Below are 18,914 nucleotides of genomic sequence, written 5' to 3' on the forward strand. Positions count from 1 at the left end.
CAGCACCATTTGTTGAAGATGCTATCCTTCCTCCATTGCATGCTTTTAGCCCCTTTATCAAATATAAGAAAGTTGTAATTTTGTGGATTGGTCTCTGTGTCCTCTATTCTGTACCATTGGTCCACCTGCCTGTTTTGGTACCAGTACCATGCTGTTTTTGTTACTATTGCTCTGTAGTATAGTTTGAAATCTGGTATCGCTATACTGCCTGATTCACACTTCCTGCTTAGAATTGCTTTTGCTATTCTGGGTCTTTTGTTTTTCCATATGAATTTCATGATTGCTTTATCTATTTCTACAAATGCCATTGGGATTTTTGATTGGCATTGCATTAAAACTATAGAGAACTTTGGATAATATCGCCATTTTGATGATGTTAGTTCTTCCTATCCATGAATAGGGTATATTTTTCCATCTTCTAAGATCTTCTTCTATTTTTCTCTATAGGGTTCTGTAGTCTTCATTGTATAAATCCTTCACCTCTTTTGTTAGGTTGATTCCCAAGTATTTTATTTTTTTTGAGGATATTGTGAATGGGGTGGTTGTCCTCATTTCCATTTCAGAAGATTTGTGGCTGATATACAGGACTGCCTTTGATTTATGCGTGTTGATTTTATATCCTGCCACTTTGCTGAATTCATTTAATAGCTCTAGTAATTTCTTTGTAGACCCTTTTGGGTATGTTAGATATAGTATCATATCATCTGCAAATAGTGATAATTTAAGTTCTTCTTTTCCTATTTTTATGCCTTTAATTTCTTTTGTCTGTCTAATTGCTCTGGCTAGTATTTCGAGAACTAAATTGAATAGAAGTGGTGAGAGAGGGCATCCCTGTCTTGTTCCAGATTTTAGAGGGAATGCCTTCAGTTTTTCTCCATTCAGAATGATGCTAGCCTGAGGCTTAGCATATATAGGTTTTACGATGTTGAGGTAAGTTGCTGTTATCCCTAGTTTTTCTAGTGTTTTGAACATAAAGGGATGCTGTACTTTGTCGAATGCTTTTTCTGCGTCTATCTAGATGATCATGTGGTTCTTATTGTTAAGTCTATTGATGTGGTGAATAAAATTTATTGATTTCCGTATATTGAACCAGCCTTGCATCCCAGGGATGAATCCTACTTGATCATGATGCACAATTTTTTTTGATGTGCTTTTGTATTCGATTCGCCAGGATTTTATTGAGGATTTTTGCATCTATGTTCATTAGAGATATTGGTCTGTAGTTTTCTTTCTTTGAAGTGTCTTTGTCTGGTTTCGGGATCAGGGTGATGTTGGCCTCACAGAATGAATTTGGAAGAGCTCCTTCTTTTTCTATTTCTTGAAATAACTTGAAAAGTATTGGTATTAATTCTTCTTTGAAGGTTTTGTGAAACTCTGCTGTAGACCCATCCGGTCCAGGGGTTTTCTTGGTTGGTAGTCTTTTGATGGCTTCTTCTATTTCCTCCTTTGTTATTGGTCTGTTTAAATTGTGTGTATCTTCCTGACTCAATCTGGGCAAATTTTATGACTTAAGAAATTTATCGATATCTTCACTATCTTCTATTTTATTGGAATATAGGGTTTCAAAATAATTTCTAATTATCTTCTGTATTTCTGTAGTGTCCGTTGTGATATTGCCTTTTTCATCCCGTATGTTAGTAATTTGAGTTCTCTCTTTTCTTCTCTTCGTTAGCATGGCTAAGGGTCTGTCGATATTATTTATTTTTTCGAAGAACCAACTTTTAGTTTTATCAATTTTTTCAATGTTTTTTTTGTTTCAATTTCATTGATTTCCACTCTGATTTTAATTATTTCTTGCCTTCTACTACATTTGCTGTTGTTTTGCTCTTCTTTTTCTAGGGTTTTGAGATGAAGTGTGAGTTCATTTATTTGTTGGTTTTTTTTCTTTTTTTGAGGAATGACCTCCAGGCACTGAATTTCCCTCTTAAAACTGCTTTCATTGTGTCCCATAGATTCCAATATGTTGTGTCTGTATTTTCATTTATCTCTAAGAATTTTTTGATTTCCTCCTTTATGTCTTCTGTAACCCATTGATCATTCAGTAACATATTGTTCATTTTCCAGGTGATGCAGGAATTTTCCTTCCTTCTTTTATCATTGATTTCCAATTTCATTCCATTATGATCAAGTAAGATGCATGGTATTATCTCCACACCTTTATATTTACTAAGAGTTGCCCTATGGCATAATATATGGTCTATCTTTGAGAAGTATCCATGTGCTGCTGAGAAGAATGTGTATCTACTTGATGATGGTTGATATATTCTATATATGTCGGTTAAGTCAGGAGCCACTTGTCAAAAGAAACTAACTTTATTTTTAGAACCACACACGCCAAACAAAACAGCCTCTCAGGAAAAACCCTCAGAGCCTCAACTGCCACCACCGGCTTTCCACAAGCCTCTCTCTCCAACTCAAGCTTCTCTCCACCTCCCACAATCCTCCTGCTCTTGAGGCCGATTGGCTGGGTCACGTGGGTGGAGCCAAAAAAGTCCCCCAATGAGCAGCTCCGTGGTCTGAAAGGGCAGGGAAACAGCCCAATGAGCATCACCGCAGAGGAGCCAATCAGCTAGATGTTGCTGGGGCCGCTGTGAGCCAATCATCAGCCAGCAGCTGGAAGTTTGCTGGCAGCTGGAAGTTTGCTGGGGCCCCTTCGGCTGTGGCTCTCAACATCTTCCCCTCTCTGTTTAAACAACAAGCATGTGGCTTAGGGACCGTGCCTGCCTTAGGTTGTCCAATAGTACATATGGTCCTTAGGTTGGTACCATTGCAATTGGATCTTACCCGTCACTGACTACCGGTCCAGTATACAGCCACACCTGTGGAGAGGTCTTTGTACCAGTGGGGGGGTGAGGTTCTTTGCCTCACCTCTGTTGGCCCCCAAATTTTAGCTGGACGATCATGACAAGCAGAAGGGAGGAAGATACACCAAGCCAATTGACAGCTCCTTTTGGAAAAATTGTACCACCAATGACATCATCAGCAAAAATACCCCAACACTACTACAAGTCGCTGCACCAACAGATAGTTCACAATGCATACAGGTGAGCTCACAATGTGTCCAGGCAAGTTCTGCAAGCAGTTCAGTGATGGCTATTGTAGAAGCTGTAGATTGGTTTTATCTTTGACTTCACCAGCACTGGGATGAAGATAGGAATTCTGGCAATAATGGCTAAAGAAAAAATTATGTAACATTACAGAAGGCACTAAAAGAAAACAATTTTCTTAACAATTTACATTGTCTTCACGGGCACTGGGATGAAGACAGGAATTCTGGCAATAATGGCTAAAGAAAAAATTATGTAACATTACAGAAGGCACTAAAAGAAAACAATTTTCTTAACAATTTACATTATCTTTAAGAGAATTATTAAATATAATGAAAAGGAAAGGTGAAAGTAAACAAACAGATCTGTTAACCTTTTTTGTTTACATATTAAAACAATCCTCAACAGTTTGTTTACCCAGTTTAAATTAAACCATATAAATCACGTGAAAAAAAAATTTGGATCCATTTTATCATGAGCGCTCATCATATATGATATATGGACATACGTACATTCAAACATATAACACAAAACACAAGTGTGCCCACATAATATAATACATACAACACATAACATTATAGTAAAGGCCTTATAACTTTTTACAGGTGAAATCTCCATTGCAATGTTTAAAAACTATAGTCAAAAAATAGAGCTGATCAGCAAAACATTAACCTAGGTCTGTATGAGCTCAAAAAACAAAATAGAACTTCATGATATGGCAAAGGGCAATAATAAAATAGATATTGAAAAAAGCATCCTGGTTCTGTTGCAGATGTAAGAATAGCCAAACTGGAGTTTTGGATATCAGTTGTTATGGATTTGAGCCAAATCATCTTCTTTTTGGTCTGTAGAAATCGCTTTAGTTAATCTTTCTGGAATCCAAATCGGCTGCTGTTCTCCCTGTGGAAACACATAAACAGACCCCCGACTCCAGACAATCACTGGGTCAGGACCTTGGTTAATCTCTCTGGAATCCAAATCGGCTGCTGTTCTCCCTGTGGAAACACACAAACAGACCCCCGACTCCAGACAATTACTGGGTCAGGACCTTTCCATTGTCCTGTTAGAATATCCTTCCAAAGTACCTTGGGCTTATGCACATTTTTTGGACACATATGCCTTTCCGCAGCACTAAGTCCTGATGAATCCAAATTTAAAAAGTTTAGAGTAAAAAGGGTTATTTTAAGTTTATCTTTGGGGAATATATACCCCTTCCCAATTCCTTCTTTTTGCTTTAATAAGTACATTTTAATAGTTTGATGAGCTCTTTCAACTATGCCTTGTCCCTGTGGATTGTATGGGATTCCTGTTATATGAGTAATGCCAAATGTTGGGCAAAATTGTTTAAAAGAGGTAGAAGTATAACCAGGGGCATTATCTGTTTTTAACTGTTTTGGAACACCCACAGTGGCAAAATTTTGTAAGCAATGAGCTATAACATCTTTAGTTTTTTCTCCGGCATGAAGGGAGCCAATCAAAAATCCAGAAGAAGTATCAACTGTAACATGCAAATATTTTAATTTTCCAAATTCTGGCAAGTGTGTGACGTCCATCTGCCAAATATGGATAGGTATCAATCCTCTAGGATTGACTCCAAGATTAACTTGTGGTAAAAAGGTCACACAATTTTGACATTGTTTTATTATTTGTCTAGCTTGTTCCTTAGTTATTTTAAAATGCTTTTGTAAAGTATTAGCATTGACATGGAACTTTTTATGAAAATTTATAGCTTCTTCTAGTGTAGAGAAAATATGTATGTCATGTGTAGTTTTATCTGCTAAATCATTGCCCAAACTAAGGGCTCCAGGCAATCCTGTATGTGCCCTGATATGTCCTATAAAGATTGGATCTTTTCTGTCCCAGATTAGACTTTGTATAGTGGAAAGCAAAGAGAAAACAGTAGAAGAAGGGGAAATCCTACCAGCATCTTCAAGAGATACTATAGCATTAACTATATACTGACTATCAGAAAATAAATTAAATACAGAATCTTTAAACATCACAAAAGCTTGTAAAACTGCATTAAGCTCTACCTTTTGAGCTGATTGTTTGGGTACTAAAAATGTAAAAGTTTGATCAGGGGTAACTACTGCTGATGTACCATTATTTGACCCATCAGTGAATATATTTGAAGCATTCATGATAGGTGTTTTTCTTTTCATTTTTGGAAAAATTACAGGATGCAATGACCAAAAAGACAATAAAGGATTAGATGGTAAGTGGTTATCAAATGAAACATTAGATTTGCACATGATTATTGCCCAAGTATTTAACTCATTAGCTAACTCATCAATTTGATTCATAGTATATGGAGTAATAATTTTATTGGGAGAAATTCCAAACACTCCCTTTGCTGCTTTTATTCCTTTGAGTATTAATTGTCCTACAGCCTCAGGATACCTAGTAAGAATAGTGTTAGGAGAATAAGATAAATGTATCCATAATAATGGACCTTCTTGCCAAAATACTCCTGTAGGAATATTTTTTGTTGGTAGTACAATAAATAATAAAGCCAAACTTATATCAATTCTATCCAAATGCATATTTTCCATATATGTTTCAATGATTTTTAATGCCTTTCTTGCTTCAGGCGTTAACATTCGGGGTGAATTTGGATCTGATGGACCTTTTAGGATATCAAATAAAGGTCCCAACTCTCCTGTTGGTATACCTAAATAAGGCCTTATCCAATTTATGTCTCCTAATAACTTTTGAAAGTCATTAAGTGATTTGAGTTGATCTACTCGTATTTGAATTTTTGGTGGACGGACCATGGTTGAGGATAATAGAACTCCTAAATAATTAATTGGAAAATTTAATTGTACTTTATCTATTGCTATCTCTAGATTATAATTTTTTAATAAGTTTGTGTGGCATAACATTCTAGCAATGTGTTTTTATCTTTGTGTGCTAATAATACATCATCCATATAGTGAAATATTTGTAGTTCAGGATTTTGATTTCTAAGTGGCTGGATTACTTTGTTAACATAAATTTGACACATAGTTGGGCTGTTAGCCATCCCTTGAGGGAGTACTTTCCATTCATATCTCTGATCAGGACCTTCATGATTCAGTGCAGGGATAGTAAATGCAAAACGTGGACTATCCTCAGGATGAATTGGAATTGAAAAAAAACAATCTTTAATATCTATAACTAAAACATACCAGGTTTTTGGCAAAGCAGACAATTGAGGAATCCCTGACTGAGCAGGTCCCATAATAACCATCTCATTATTAATGGCTCTTAAATCTTGCAATAATCTCCATTTACCAGATTTCTTTTTGATGACAAAAATGGGAGTATTATGGGGAGATACAGAAGGTTGTATATGTCCTTCCGCTAATTGTTGTTTGACCAGGTCATGGGCTGCTTGTATCTTTTCTTTAGTCAGGGGCCACTGAGGAACCCATACTAGTCTTTCTGATTTCCAAGTAATTTTTATTGTCTCAGTGGCCCTTTCTGAAAATCCAACCCATGTCTGTCTATTCCTTGATCTATTTGTATTGGTGCTGCTATACCTTGTTCTTGTTTTTCTAATCTTTTTCCTTTCCTAAAACCTTGTCTAGTCATAATAGTGGGTGCATTTTGGTTGATGTTATTTGTTAATGTCAAACCTAATTGATCTAGGACATCTCGTCCCCATAAATTTACGGGAAGATGATCCAATACATATGGCTGTATAGTTCCTTCACATCCTTCAGGATCCTTCCAATCTAATACCATTGCACTTCTATGGGGATTAGTCGCCACTCCTAGGCCTCGAAGCGTTTGAGTGGCTGGTTGTAATGGCCAATGTTTTGGCCATTCTTGACGAGAGATGATGCTAAGGTCTGCACCTGTATCCAGTATCCCATTAAATTCATGTCCTTGAATATTTAGTTTTAGCATGGGGCAAGAATCTAAATTTAAAGACAGCATAGCCCAATCTACACCTGTGGAGCCTAATCCCTTGGAACCTCTTTCTACAGTACGACTGGAAAATTTATCATGTAGGCTGGGTATTATTAGTAACTGTGCTATTCTATCTCCTGGTGAAATTACTGATATACCCTTTGGAGAACTGGCTATAATTTTTATTTCACCTTCATAATCGGGATCAATTACCCCAGGACTTATCATAAGTCCTTTTAGAGTAGAAGAGCTGCGTCCCAATAATAAGCCTACTGTTCCTTTGGGAAGAGGTCCTTTCACCCCTGTGGGAATGATTTGAACTCCCATCTCTGGAGTTAGTACTGCTCTGGCGGAGGCGCAGATGTCCAACCCTGCGCTCCCTCTGGTTTGTCTGATGAGGGATCTGATGGACAATGTGTCCTGGGCACTACCCTGATGGGGTTCCTGAGTTCCTCCAGTGCTCCGTATTGCCGCAGACTGGCCCACCGGAGACCACCGACCACGGGAGAACCAGGGAGAAGGCTCTAGGAGAAGTCAGGAATCGGCGAGGAAATGACAGACAGACACACTCAATGAAGAGACTATGCTGCTGTAATTTTATTGAGATTTGTGCATGGTTTATATAGAGATGCAATCAAGGAAATTTAGCATGGGTTTACATCACCAGACATCTGCAGATTATACAATCTTGTAAAGCAAAAGTACAGAGACATTGTTACATAGTGAGCTGTTCGTGGTATAACAATGTGGTTTTTTAAGCAGGGGCCAGAACATAACTTTCCGTGAACTTAGTCTCACACCATTACCCACATGTCTGTTTGAACTTCCTTTCACAGGCCTTTTGTTAAGTGTTTGGTGTTTTACCGCAGCCCTGGGTGGTCTTCTATAGCTATTTTTCCTTCTAGCATTTCCATATCATATTGTTTTAACTGTGTCCAAAATTTAATGTCCTGAGCATGTAACCAACCATACCGTCCTCTTTCTAATTGTCTCTCTGCTTCCCTGATTTGCCTAGAGATGCCAGGTTCTAGCATTTCAATTAATTCCTTTCTTTCTTGTTCACTTTGTAAACACCAGGGTTTGCGAGTACGTGCCAATCTTTCTGACCAAGGGAGAGAATGCCATTCCCGTCTTTGGCCCTCATAATTAACCCACCGACGACCCTGTGCATCATACCATCCCGTATAAGGAAGGGGGTGTAGGTAATGATTAGGCCCTGGACGTCTAGGGGGAGTCCACCAACCTCCTTTCAATTTATATTGTAACCATTTCCCATCTATCCAACGTGTGGGAATTGCCAAACGTCTGAGCTGTTTTTCTGCAGAACTGTTAGGCTTACTGTGAGGATTTCCCCTGAGCATTTCTATTTTAGCCTTAATGGGGTCTGTGTCATCCACATCTATGAATAACTCTGCTTGTTCAACTGCATCCAGGAATTGTCCCAAAGATTTTCCTTCAGTTCCTTTTTCTACCACAGTAATCCAAGCTTGCATCACAGGAGGGGCAAAATCCAGGAGTTTCCGTAAAGTAATCATGTGTGACACATTAGTTGCTGTTTTAGTTTCATTTTGAGTATTTCGGACATTAGGCAAAATGATCTGTTGAAAAGATACAAGAAGACCACAAAACATACATAGAATAAACACCATAGCCCAAAGCCACCAAGAGGAATAGCAAGATCGAGCCTTTTGATGCATATAACATGCAGATTGAAAGGGAAGTGCCTGGGGCTTCGCTCCGAAGAGCACTAACCCCAATCCTGCGCCGTTTTTCCACCTCAGCGGCATCTTGCTACACGGGTGTGACGGCCGTGGACGGAGCAGTTCCCCGTTTTTTATTATTAAAATGTAGCTCAAAGAGATCTTGCTTCACTTGACGAACAGCACTGAAAAGACATTTGAGAAGACAGGGAAAGAGAAATATAACCAACATGATCAATAATGCCAATATGCCGAGGAGAATGAAATATTGAATCCAATCAAGAGGATTAAGAGCTTTAACTCCTTTTTGAATTTCAGATGCCAAATCTTGTAAACCTCCTAGTTGCAAATGAGATTGACTGATAGCAGAAATATCTTTTTGTAATCCTTCTAAATTATGAGTCAAATCATTATCATTCCATACACCTTGTAAGTGGGCACGGACTTTATCCCAAGATTGTGACCTATTATAGGGTAAAGGAGTCACGCATATTGACTTGAAACTATCATGACATCTGGTGGATAGGGTGGTTTTAAGATTAGAAATGTCCTGACCTAAAGCAATGACTACTTCTTCTAAAACATTGATTTTTGTTTCAAGCTTACGATCAATGGCTGCTTGTTCAAGCAAAGCTGCAGTTACATTTTTATTTAAAGCATTTACATAATGAGCAGTATGGATCTCCTGTACTAAGGCTGTGGTTGCTACTGCGAAAGTTGTTATGATAGAAATGAGTGCTGTGATGCCTAATATTAAGGCTGCCACGAATCTTTTAGGCCTGATAAGATCGTTTAAAATTGAAAGCACTTGCATAGCAGAATTATCATACCACGGATCGTCTCCCAATTCGACAGGTAACATAACATAAGGAGGTCTTTTAACAATGATCATAGTGCCCAAATCTTTAGGTTCAGCAGATGTGATACAATTAGTTAACTTACAAAAATTGCAAACAATGGAATAAGAATTACCTTGTTTAGTAATATTAACAAAGGATGATTGGGCTAAAAGTAGCGCAAAAGGATAAGAAATACAAGCCTTAAGACCAATTGCGTCACTATGAGTATGATTAGGTCTCTTTTCTAATAACATATTAGAAGCTGCAATTAATCTAAATAGATCTGGAAAAGAGTGAGTAATATTTCCATTATACACATACCATATCGGAGTAACAAACCCCACAGAGAACCATCGACGTAGTGGCTCTCCATTAGAAACAAATGTATACTGATTAAATTTATCTTTATGAGAATTTATATAATTTTCATAAACATTGGCTTGAAAATTAGAGTTAGAATAATCCCATATTTTTAAATCATATCCCTTAGGATGATACCAAGAAGCTGCATTGGCGAAACCACATTGAAGCCAAGCAGGGAATCGATTAATGGCAGAGTCCCAAAATTGATTCTGATCTCTATATTTTTGAATACATAAAGTAATGGGCACATGGGAGACAGAAGTATGATTATCTTTATAGTTGCTGTCTCCAAGAGTTAACATTTGAGTTTCCCAGACCCACCGATGGCTAGCACTAACCTTATCTGGCCCGTCAGTAAGGAAGGTTCTATAAGAAGTAGATACACAGCCTTCAGGAGTTTTTCCTTGAATGGCAATGCAGATTGGTAAGGAGTCAGCACGTCCTTCAAAATTTATTAAAGAGGAAGAGGAGGAGCGTGCATTAGAATCTTGAAATCCCCCGAGACGATCAGTATCATTGGTCAAAATTCTGATCGGCTCAGGATCTAGCCAACCCACGGGCTGCAGAATAGGAGGATTAGGAACATAAGCCCAGAAAGCCACACCTTCTACTGGGGGTGGGGCAGAAATTATTGCTAAAAATGCCAAAAAGTACATTTCCATAGTTAGGGGTTTTCCTTGATTGAGTAAAAGTTGTTTTGTCTGCTTAGTTAGAGCTTTGACTTTGGTCCACGTTATCGCCGGCTGCATTTTCGAGCTCAATTTCATTTTTTTCATTTGCCACGTCAATTTTTTCTGTTGTCGACGGAGCTTCCACTTTTTGTTTTTGTTCTGCCGGTGCGGCTGGTCTGATGAGTCTGTCTGGGATCCAAATGGGAGATTCGGCATCCTGTGGAAAGACACAAGCATACCCTCGTCCCGAGGTGATTAAGATATCTGGACCTTTCCATTGTCCGGAAAGGAGATCTTTCCACAAGACCCTTACCACGGCTGAAGAAGGAAGAGTATCCCAATGCCGTAAAGCTGGAGTTAATCCCTTTTCATTAATGTTTAAATGATTTAATACGAACAGGCTATGTCCTAAGAGATGATGAGGGGAAAAATAAGAATTTGCTTTTTGTAATCTCTCAATTTGTGTCTTAAGTGTTTGATGAGCCCTTTCAATAATTGCTTGTCCCTGGGGATTGTAAGGGATTCCCGTAGTATGCACTATATGCCATTGTGCGCAGAAATGCTGGAAAGCTTTTGATGTGTATGCCGGCCCATTGTCTGTTTTAATATGTGAGGGAATACCCATGGTTGAAAAACATAAAATGAGATGCTGTATAACATCCTTTACTGCTTCTCCAGTCCTAGCTGAGGCAAATATGAAATGTGAAAAAGTGTCTATAGTAACATGTATAAACCCCAGTCTTCCAAAGGAAGAAAGATGGGTGACATCCATTTGCCATAATGCGTTAGGTTTTAAACCTCTGGGATTAACCCCCATTTTTGGGACTTGAGGAACTGGAGGACAGGCTCCGCACTGACGAACAATGTTACGTGCCTGTTCTCGTGTTAATTGAAACATTTTTCTAAGAGCCAAAGCATTTTGATGATGTAATGCATGACTTTTAGTGGCTTCCTGAACATTACCAATTACTTGTTGTGTTAATAAATCTGCCATGGCATTGCCATGGGTTAAAGGGCCTGGTAAATTAGAATGACCTCTTATATGGCCTATAAAATATTTGTGAGTTCTTTGTTGAATTAAGATCTGTAAATTTTTAAGTAAGGGCAAAATTGGCGATTTCCCTGATAGCAGAGCTGTTTCAATAAAGGGAAATAAAGATACCACATACTTTGAATCTGAGTATAAATTAAATTCATGTGGAAACTTCTGAAAGGCCAAAATGACTGCTTTAATTTCTGCTTGCTGAGCAGAAGTTTTATTTTCTATCTCTGTAAAGGTTACACCTTCATGAGTGTAAACCGCAGCTCTTCCTGAGGAAGAACCATCAGTAAAAATGGTGAGAGGGCAAGCAAGCGGTTGAGGTGAAAACCAAATTGGAAATATAAGTTCTGTATTTTTTACAAATTCTATTATAGGATGCTTTGGAAAATGATAGAGAACTTGTCCTGTATATCCCTGGAAAGCTATTGCCCAATCCTCATGAGTTTGGAATAAGTAATCAACTTGATTTCTTTTATAGGGTGTAATAACTGTATGAGGCTCTTGTCCAAATAATTCTCTTGATCTGATTCTACCTTTCCCTATTAATAAAGCACACATGTAAGGATAATCTGCCAACATTTTAGATTGAGTATGAGGCAAATGTAACCATTCCAAAATTCCATTTTGCCATAGGCAAGCAGTTGGTGTATATGGAGTAGGTAAAATTAGAAGAGACCATTTTTGATTATAATTTACTTGTTTTACCTTAGCTTCAGTTAAGGCTGTTTCTACTATTTTTAAGGCTTTAAGTGCCTCTGGAGTTAATTGTCGTGGGGATTTTGGATGTGAATCACCATGAAGCAATGAGAACAAAGGACTAAGAGTTCCTGTGGTGATTTTTAAATAAGGTCTGATCCAATTAATGTCCCCTAATAGTTTTTGAAAATCATTTAATGTTTTTAATTTATCTTTTCTTAAGGTAACTTTTTGAGAGGAAATAAAATCATTATGAATAGATTGACCTAAATAATTTAATGGTTTATTTCTTTGTATTTTTTCTGGTGCAATAACAAGTCCAAACCTGGTTAACTGTTTGACTGCAAAAGTTAGCAATTTCTCTACTTCCTGATATGAGGGTAATGCTAATAATATGTCATCCATATAATGGATTATGTATGCTTGAGGGAATTGGTATCTGACTTGTTGTAAAGCTTTATCTACAAATTGTTGACACAATGTAGGGCTATTCTTCATACCCTGAGGTAAAGTGACCCACTGATACCTTCGAAAAGGTCGTTTAAAATTTATTGATGGCACACTAAATGCAAAATATTCAGAATCCTCAGGGTGTAATTTTATTGTAAAGAAACAATCTTGTAAATCTATAACTATAATATTCCATCCTTCCGGTACTGCCACAGGAGAAGGCAAACCTGGTTGCAGAGGTCCCATATCTTTCATTACTGCATTGATGGCTCTAAGGTCTTGTAGCAATCTCCATTTTCCAGATTTCTTTTTAATAACAAACACCGGCGTGTTCCAAGGACTATGAGATTCTATGATATGTCCTTTTTTTAATTGTTCTAGTACTAGGATTTCTAACGCCTGTATTTTTTCTTCATTTAGGGGCCACTGATTTACCCATACAGGCTCATTAGTTAACCATTCTATCTTATCAGCATATAATTCTTCAGTGGCCCCTATGAAAAAGGCTGACAAATGTGGTCAGCAGTGACTAATTTTACATTCATGGAATCGAGAATATCACGACCCCATAAGGTAAAAGGAAGTGAAGGGATAATGTATGGCTGAATATATCCTTCCTTTCCTTCGCTCGTCCATTTGAGATACATAGAACTTTGAGTCACCCCAGAAGCCATGCCTAAACCTAAAAGAGATGACCCTGTTTTATGAATCGGCCAAGCGTTTGGCCATTCTACTCCTGCTATACAGGTCCTGTCAGCTCCTGTATCTAACAAACCTGTAAATCTTTTTCCATTGAGGTAAATGTCTTTGAAGGGTCTATCTTGGAGATTTTGCACCCAAAATGCCCCTTCTGAAGAGCCAAATTGTCCTTCACCTCGAAAGTCTCGTAAGACCATGTTAGGCAAATTAATGTAAGGCAAGAGTATTAACTGAGCTATCCTTTGTCCCTTATAAATCTGTACTGTTTCAGATAGGGGTCTCACCATAATTTTAATGTCAGCTTTAGTATCTGAGTCGATCACTCCAGGTATTACTTCAAAGTTTTTCTTATAATTAGAACTTCTGCCTATAACTAATCCTACCGTTTGAGGTAGAAGTTGTCCTTTAGTTTGCGTAGGTACCAGAGTGATACCATCCCATTTAGAAATAATCATATCTTGTGCACTGGCAAGATCTAATCCTGCACTTCCTGGAGTTGCCCTGGGCAGATGATGAATAGTAAATTCTGGAGCCAAGGGGCTTAAATTTGATTCTTGTTTAATGCTTCCTTTTTCTCCCTTGGTTGTCGGGCTGGGAGCATGCCCCTCACTTAGTTTTTTGAGTCTTCATCCTCACTTTCCTCCTTTTCTTTCTTAGATCCTTTCCCTAAAGGAGTCCCATCCTTATGAAATTTAGACTTACATTCATTTTTCCAATGTTTTCCTTTCTTACATCTAGGACATATTCCGGGACCCCCTTTTGTTGGGATTTCGGATGACGCAGGACAATTCTTTTTTATATGCCCTGTTTTTCCACATTGGAAACAGTTGGGAGTGTTATTATTCCCTCCCCCATAAGTTTTCTTAACATAGGCGCTAAACTTTTGTCCTTTCATTGCTGCAGCATATGCCATTCCTTGAATGACAGCTGGTGAGGCATCCATGCACGCTCTGATGAAGTCCTGTAAGGTTCCTGTTTTTTTAATTGGCCGAATTAAATCCTGACATAATTGATTAGCATTTTCCCAAGCCAGTTGTTTTATTAAAATATCTGTTCCTTCAGACGGAGGCATCATTCTTGTGATTGCCTCTTCAAGTCTAGAAATAAATTCTGGGTATGATTCTTCCATACCTTGTCTTATACCTGCTAAGGTACCACCCTTGGATCCCGGAGGAGGGAGTTTGCGCCAAGCTGAAACAGCATTATCAGTAATAAGACGCAAAACATCTTTAGGAATTTTAGTTTGAGCCTGCGGAGTAGCATATTCATCAGTGCCAAGCATCATAGCCATAGTTGGTTTAGGAGCTCGCCTTTTAAAACTCTGCATAACTGATTCTTTACATCTATCTTCATAATCTGTCCTCCAGAGAATATAATCTCCCGGAGGAAGAGTGGCTTTTGCCGTTTGTTGCCAATCATAAGGAGTAAGCCAGTGACTGGCCACCATATCAAGAACTTGTAAAGTATATGGTGCAGAGGAGCCCGATATTTTTACAGCACTTTGCAGTTCTTTTAAAGTTTTTAAAGGCATAGGTTCCCATATGGGCTCTTCATCATCAAATCCTTCTGCTACTGGGAATGCCATAAAAGAGACATCCCCCATCTTTTTAGCTTCATGGAGAGCCCCTTTAAATCCTACTGGGGGCAAAGGGGTTCTCCCACGGGTAGCCTTTCTTGGAACAGTTCTTAAGGGTACCTTATTATCACCATGTCTATGATCTCTAAAGTCATCCTCCCATTCTCTTTCTGCTATTTGATCATCAAGTCCCCAATCATCATTAACGCCCTCATTATCATCCTCGAATCCTACTCCTTCAAATTCTGGTAAAACATAAGTAACCTTAGGAGCAGAGGGTTTAATTGGCTGACTTTCTTCAGGCGTCCCATCATCCAAATCATATACCTCATCATATATGGGTGAATTTGTTTCAGAGGCGGTTTCTCTTACCAACCCTTCAAATGGAGTAGTTTCCGACAAAATTTCCCTCATTTGTAACCAAATACTGAAGCCTTGCTCAGGGAGAGTTTTTTCTCCATACTGCTGTACATATCGGCGCATTTCTTTGCCCACACGTTTCCAATCATCTATAGTTAATGTTCCATCCTCCACAAACCAAGGGCTGACCTTTTTCACAAACAACATAAATTGAACAAGAGTTTTGGATGACACTGAGAACCCGGACTTCATCAAAGTTCTTTGTAACATAGTGACCAACATTTTTTCATTCTTAGTCATGGACTGCCCCATGGTTCCTGAGATTACTTACACTTAACCAGTGATCCTTTACTGGCGGGACTGCAGTTCCCTGGTAAGAACCGGACCTGACTTCTAAGAAAAAGGAAAAAAGGGGATTACCTGTCCTTCACGTCCCTGTTCGGGCGCCACCTGCCGCAGACTGGCCCACCGGAGACCACCGACCACGGGAGAACCAGGGAGAAGGCTCTAGGAGAAGTCAGGAATCGGCGAGGAAATGACAGACAGACACACTCAATGAAGAGACTATGCTGCTGTAATTTTATTGAGATTTGTGCATGGTTTATATAGAGATGCAATCAAGGAAATTTAGCATGGGTTTACATCACCAGACATCTGCAGATTATACAATCTTGTAAAGCAAAAGTACAGAGACATTGTTACATAGTGAGCTGTTCGTGGTATAACAATGTGGTTTTTTAAGCAGGGGCCAGAACATAACTTTCCGTGAACTTAGTCTCACACCATTACCCACATGTCTGTTTGAACTTCCTTTCACAGGCCTTTTGTTAAGTGTTTGGTGTTTTACCGCAGCCCTGGGTGGTCTTCTATAGCTATTTTTCCTTCTAGCATTTCCATATCATATTGTTTTAACTGTGTCCAAAATTTAATGTCCTGAGCATGTAACCAACCATACCGTCCTCTTTCTAATTGTCTCTCTGCTTCCCTGATTTGCCTAGAGATGCCAGGTTCTAGCATTTCAATTAATTCCTTTCTTTCTTGTTCACTTTGTAAACACCAGGGTTTGCGAGTACGTGCCAATCTTTCTGACCAAGGGAGAGAATGCCATTCCCGTCTTTGGCCCTCATAATTAACCCACCGACGACCCTGTGCATCATACCATCCCGTATAAGGAAGGGGGTGTAGGTAATGATTAGGCCCTGGACGTCTAGGGGGAGTCCACCAACCTCCTTTCAATTTATATTGTAACCATTTCCCATCTATCCAACGTGTGGGAATTGCCAAACGTCTGAGCTGTTTTTCTGCAGAACTGTTAGGCTTACTGTGAGGATTTCCCCTGAGCATTTCTATTTTAGCCTTAATGGGGTCTGTGTCATCCACATCTATGAATAACTCTGCTTGTTCAACTGCATCCAGGAATTGTCCCAAAGATTTTCCTTCAGTTCCTTTTTCTACCACAGTAATCCAAGCTTGCATCACAGGAGGGGCAAAATCCAGGAGTTTCCGTAAAGTAATCATGTGTGACACATTAGTTGCTGTTTTAGTTTCATTTTGAGTATTTCGGACATTAGGCAAAATGATCTGTTGAAAAGATACAAGAAGACCACAAAACATACATAGAATAAACACCATAGCCCAAAGCCACCAAGAGGAATAGCAAGATCGAGCCTTTTGATGCATATAACATGCAGATTGAAAGGGAAGTGCCTGGGGCTTCGCTCCGAAGAGCACTAACCCCAATCCTGCGCCGTTTTTCCACCTCAGCGGCATCTTGCTACACGGGTGTGACGGCCGTGGACGGAGCACCGTATATTTGTGGTTTTGGGCCCCGGAGCATTGGGCCCCCCTGTCCATTTTTTGGCAATGGAGCCCGATGCCTTTCTCCACGATATCGTGGATAAACACCTGGTCCTTGTTCGTTTTTTGATAATGGAGTACCCTCTATGGTGGTTTGAGAACGGCATTCATTAGCCCAATGTCTCCCTCTACGGCATCGTGGGCAAATACCTGGTATTCTACTCCTTTGATACCTAGTTTTGTTAAACCCTCCTCCAATGGGGCAATTCCTTTTAAAATGTCCTGTTTGTTCACAATTGTAGCATGTTCTTGGCCTGGCATCTAAAGCCTGTTTTACTGCAGCTGCCACGACTTGCTCTTGTTCATTAATGTCTCTACATAATTTAATATATGTGTTTAAATCTTCATGTTTCCATGGTCTAATGATATCTCTGCACCAACAATTTGCTTGCTCATAAGCCAGATGTTTTAGTAATGGCATTGCTTGTTCTGTATTCCCAAAAACTCTGGTAGCTGTTTGAATAAGCCTATCTACAAATTCAGCATAAGGTTCATTAGCTCCTTGTATTACCTTAGATAATTGACCTTGTAAACCTCCATGTCCTTGTAAAGTCTTCCATGCCTTAATTGCATCTACAGCAATTTGTGCATATACACCAGGATCATATGCAATTTGTTGCTGCTGATCCTCATAAGGTCCCTTTCCTAACAACATATCTAGATTTCTCTGAGGATAACCAGCTGCTGCATTTCGCCTAGCCGTCTCCTTGCAAAATTCCTCATTGGCAACCTTCCATAACAGGTATTGTCCTCCATTTAGCACAGCTTTACACATATTAGCCCAATCTGCTGGCGTCATGTTCAAGTTGTTAATGGATTCGACCATGCTTACAGTGAAGGGTGCTTGAGGACCATAGGTTGTTACAGCCTCTTTTAGCTGCTTCACTGTTTTGAAATTTAAAACATGGTAAAATCGCTGCCCTCCTGCCTCAAATACAGGGCATGTTAATATTTGAGATCTTGTCTCAGGATCCCAACTATCAACTGCGGGGGTTGGGGACCTCCCAGCATATGGAGGTGGCCTTGTTAGTTGGACACTTACGTCCTCTGGTGATAGAAAGGTGTTAGTAGCAGTCTCCTGTAGAGGTGGTGCTGTTGGTTGGACACTTACACCCTCTTGTGATAGAAAGGTGTTAGTAGCAGTCTCCTGTTGTAACTTTCCCCCTGATAGCTTTTTCTGTTTTACACTTTCTTTCTCTGTCTGACTAGCTTGAGAGGCCTTCTCTTTTAGTTGAATCTTTTCCTCTGTCTGACTAACTTGAGAGACCTTCTCTTTTACTTGAATCATTTCCTCTGTCGGACTAACTTGAGAGACCTTCTCTTTTACTTGAATCAATATGTCTTCTCCTTCCTCTACCATTGTCTGAACTGAAGGCTTTGGACTAAGCAAACAAGATATGAACGTCCACAATGGCAATGTGCCAACTGGCAGAGTCCCTGGGCTTTTCTTTTCTATTCTTTTTAAATCTTCACCATGATGGTTCCATTGTGATATATTTAACAACTCCTCCTTAAAAAGCCATGGGCTACATTTTTGTATTGTATCAACGTATGCCCTGACTGTTCTTGATTTTACTGAGATGCCTCCTTCCTCTAACAATTTACTTAACACTCTTTCAGTTTGTTTTTTACTAATTTCTGATCCCGTATTTCTACTATAATACAACCCAACAAGATGACGCCAAACAAAACCGAGACAGAATGAAATAAAAAGGGAACA

The 18,914-nt window shown here is 39.0% G+C and overlaps 2 protein-coding genes across 2 annotated transcripts in view; one reads left to right on the forward strand and one right to left on the reverse strand.

Moving 5' to 3' along the window:
• Stk3 (serine/threonine kinase 3) overlaps positions 1-18,914 on the forward strand; it is a 324,266-nt gene that overhangs the window by 18,209 nt on the left and 287,143 nt on the right. The window lies entirely within an intron of this gene.
• On the reverse strand, positions 7,802-10,576 carry LOC139702104 (uncharacterized). The gene is made up of 2 exons (XM_071602410.1): positions 10,182-10,576; positions 7,802-8,826 (listed from the first exon to the last, which is right to left on the reverse strand). The coding sequence occupies exon 2, from the start codon at positions 8,726-8,728 to the stop codon at positions 7,802-7,804; it is 927 nt and encodes a 308-aa protein (XP_071458511.1). The 5' UTR covers positions 8,729-8,826; positions 10,182-10,576.

Source organism: Marmota flaviventris, chromosome 15 (genome assembly GCF_047511675.1).
Source record: "Marmota flaviventris isolate mMarFla1 chromosome 15, mMarFla1.hap1, whole genome shotgun sequence".
NCBI classification, from domain to species: domain Eukaryota; kingdom Metazoa; phylum Chordata; class Mammalia; order Rodentia; family Sciuridae; genus Marmota; species Marmota flaviventris.

What these genes read in the sequence shown, in the direction of transcription:
- LOC139702104 (XM_071602410.1), bottom strand. Translation starts at nt 8,728, where the DNA reads ATGCCGCTGAGGTGGAAAAACGGCGCAGGATTGGGGTTAGTGCTCTTC.